Consider the following 1,714-nt stretch of genomic DNA (forward strand, 5'->3'; position numbering starts at 1 on the left):
TTGAGCACGACTTTAAATATGGATGCTTCTTGAACAGAGGGGTAACCAAAGAGCATAGTGTCATCAAAAAATTGTTGATGGGAGATGGCAGGCAACTGATGAATGGAGAGACCTCTAAGCTGATGAGAGTGAAGGGCATTTTTAATGTGACGTCCCAGTCCTTCAGCCATTAATACAAAGAGGAAGGGGGATAGAGGGTCACCTTGCCTTATACCTTGGGAGGGGGAGAAGGGGCGAGAGGGGATCCCATTCACGAGAATGGAGAAGCTAGTGGAGGAAATTAGGCTCATAATCCAGTGGATCCATGTGGGACTGAATCCGAAAGCAATTAGCATTTGTTGTATATAATTCCAGCTGAGCTTATCAAATGCTTTGGAAAGATCAAGTTTTAGGAGCATACCTGCCTGTTTTGAATGCTTGAGAGTGTGTGTGATCTCATGCGAGAGGATGATGCCGTCCATAATCTGTCTCCCTTCCACATATCCTGACTGTTCCGGAGAAATGAGCATTGGAAAGAGGGGCTTTAGCCTGTTTGCAATGACTTTAGAGATGACTTTGTATATTACGTTGCATAGAGAAATCGGCCTGAATTTGTCCGGTTTGATTGAGTCCTCCTCTTTTGGGATTAGGGCTATAAAATTGGAGTTAAGTGAGGGAAGCAACCAGTGATATGCTCGCGATTCCTCTACCACTTACCAGACTTCCAACTTTATCAATTCCTAGAACTTGTGAAAGAAAGTGGTGGTGAAGCCGTCTGGGCCGGGAGCTTTTCCTTCTTTAAGCTGAGCCATAGCAATGTCCACTTCCTGTATTTGAATTGGCCGGAGGAGGAGTTCATTGTGCTCCGCTGTGATTAATTTTGGCACATTGTGTATGATTCTTTCGATTGCAGGACGTCTGTTGATTTCAGGCTCTTGATGGACTTGCTTGAAGTGATTGAGGAATTCCTTCTCAATTTCCTCATGCTGTTCCACCCTTTCTCCTCCTGATTTTTGAATGTAAGGGATATTATTGCACATTCTACGTTGAACAGTGGTTCTGTGGAAGAATTTGGTGTTTCGTTCTCCCTCTTTCAACCATCTGATTCTGGATTTTTGCTTCCAGTATATCTCCTCCTGCTTTCTTCTCTCCTCAAGCTGATTGTGGATGCGCTGCTCCTGCTCAAGGGTTCTTTCTGTGTGGCCTCCTGTACTTATTTCTTGCTGCAGATCTGCCAGGGCTTTTTGAAGATCATGTTGCGCCTTGAAGATGTTTCCGAAGGTCTCTCTGTTCCATCGCTTAAGGCAGAATTTTAGATGTTTGAGTTTCTGTTGGAACTGGAACATCTTGGAGCCTTCTGGAGGGCTGAAGGATGTCCATGTAGAGTGAACAAAGTCTTTGAGGGAGGGATGGGTGAACCAAAATTCCTCGAAGCGAAAAGGTCTTCTTGTGGTGCTGCCAGGACGTTGCCATTGAAGGGCAATAGGCTAGTGATCGGATCCTGAGTGTGGAAGAATGGCTGCCGAGAAGTCTCCCCCTAGGTGAATCGAGTTGTCTGAAATTAGAAACCGATCCAGCTTGGAGGCTATTTGATGCTTGCCTTCTCTTCGGTTGCTCCACGTAAAAGTACCATTGCAGAAATGCAGATCTATCAGAGATGCGTTCTGGATGAAGTATTTAAAATGGGTGTTTTCCTGTTCCAGCCTGTTTCTGCCCCCAATCTTTTCCTCCAATT

At 45.1% G+C, this 1,714-nt stretch overlaps 1 protein-coding gene across 1 annotated transcript; it reads right to left on the reverse strand.

Moving 5' to 3' along the window:
- Window positions 1-719: 719 nt before the first annotated feature.
- On the reverse strand, window positions 720-1,325 carry LOC149149354 (uncharacterized). The gene has a single exon (XM_089442459.1). It carries the CDS (start codon window positions 1,323-1,325, stop codon window positions 720-722), a length of 606 nt encoding a protein of 201 aa, XP_089298585.1.
- Window positions 1,326-1,714: the final 389 nt, after the last annotated feature.

This window comes from Pinus tabuliformis, chromosome 9 (genome assembly GCF_031772625.1).
Source record: "Pinus tabuliformis cultivar Carrire ecotype Pingquan chromosome 9, CPIR1, whole genome shotgun sequence".
Lineage (NCBI taxonomy): Eukaryota > Viridiplantae > Streptophyta > Pinopsida > Pinales > Pinaceae > Pinus > Pinus tabuliformis.

Bases quoted from the DNA above. Each gene is read 5' to 3' on its own strand.
- LOC149149354 (XM_089442459.1), bottom strand. From the start codon at position 1,325: ATGTTCCAGTTCCAACAGAAACTCAAACATCTAAAATTCTGCCTTAAG.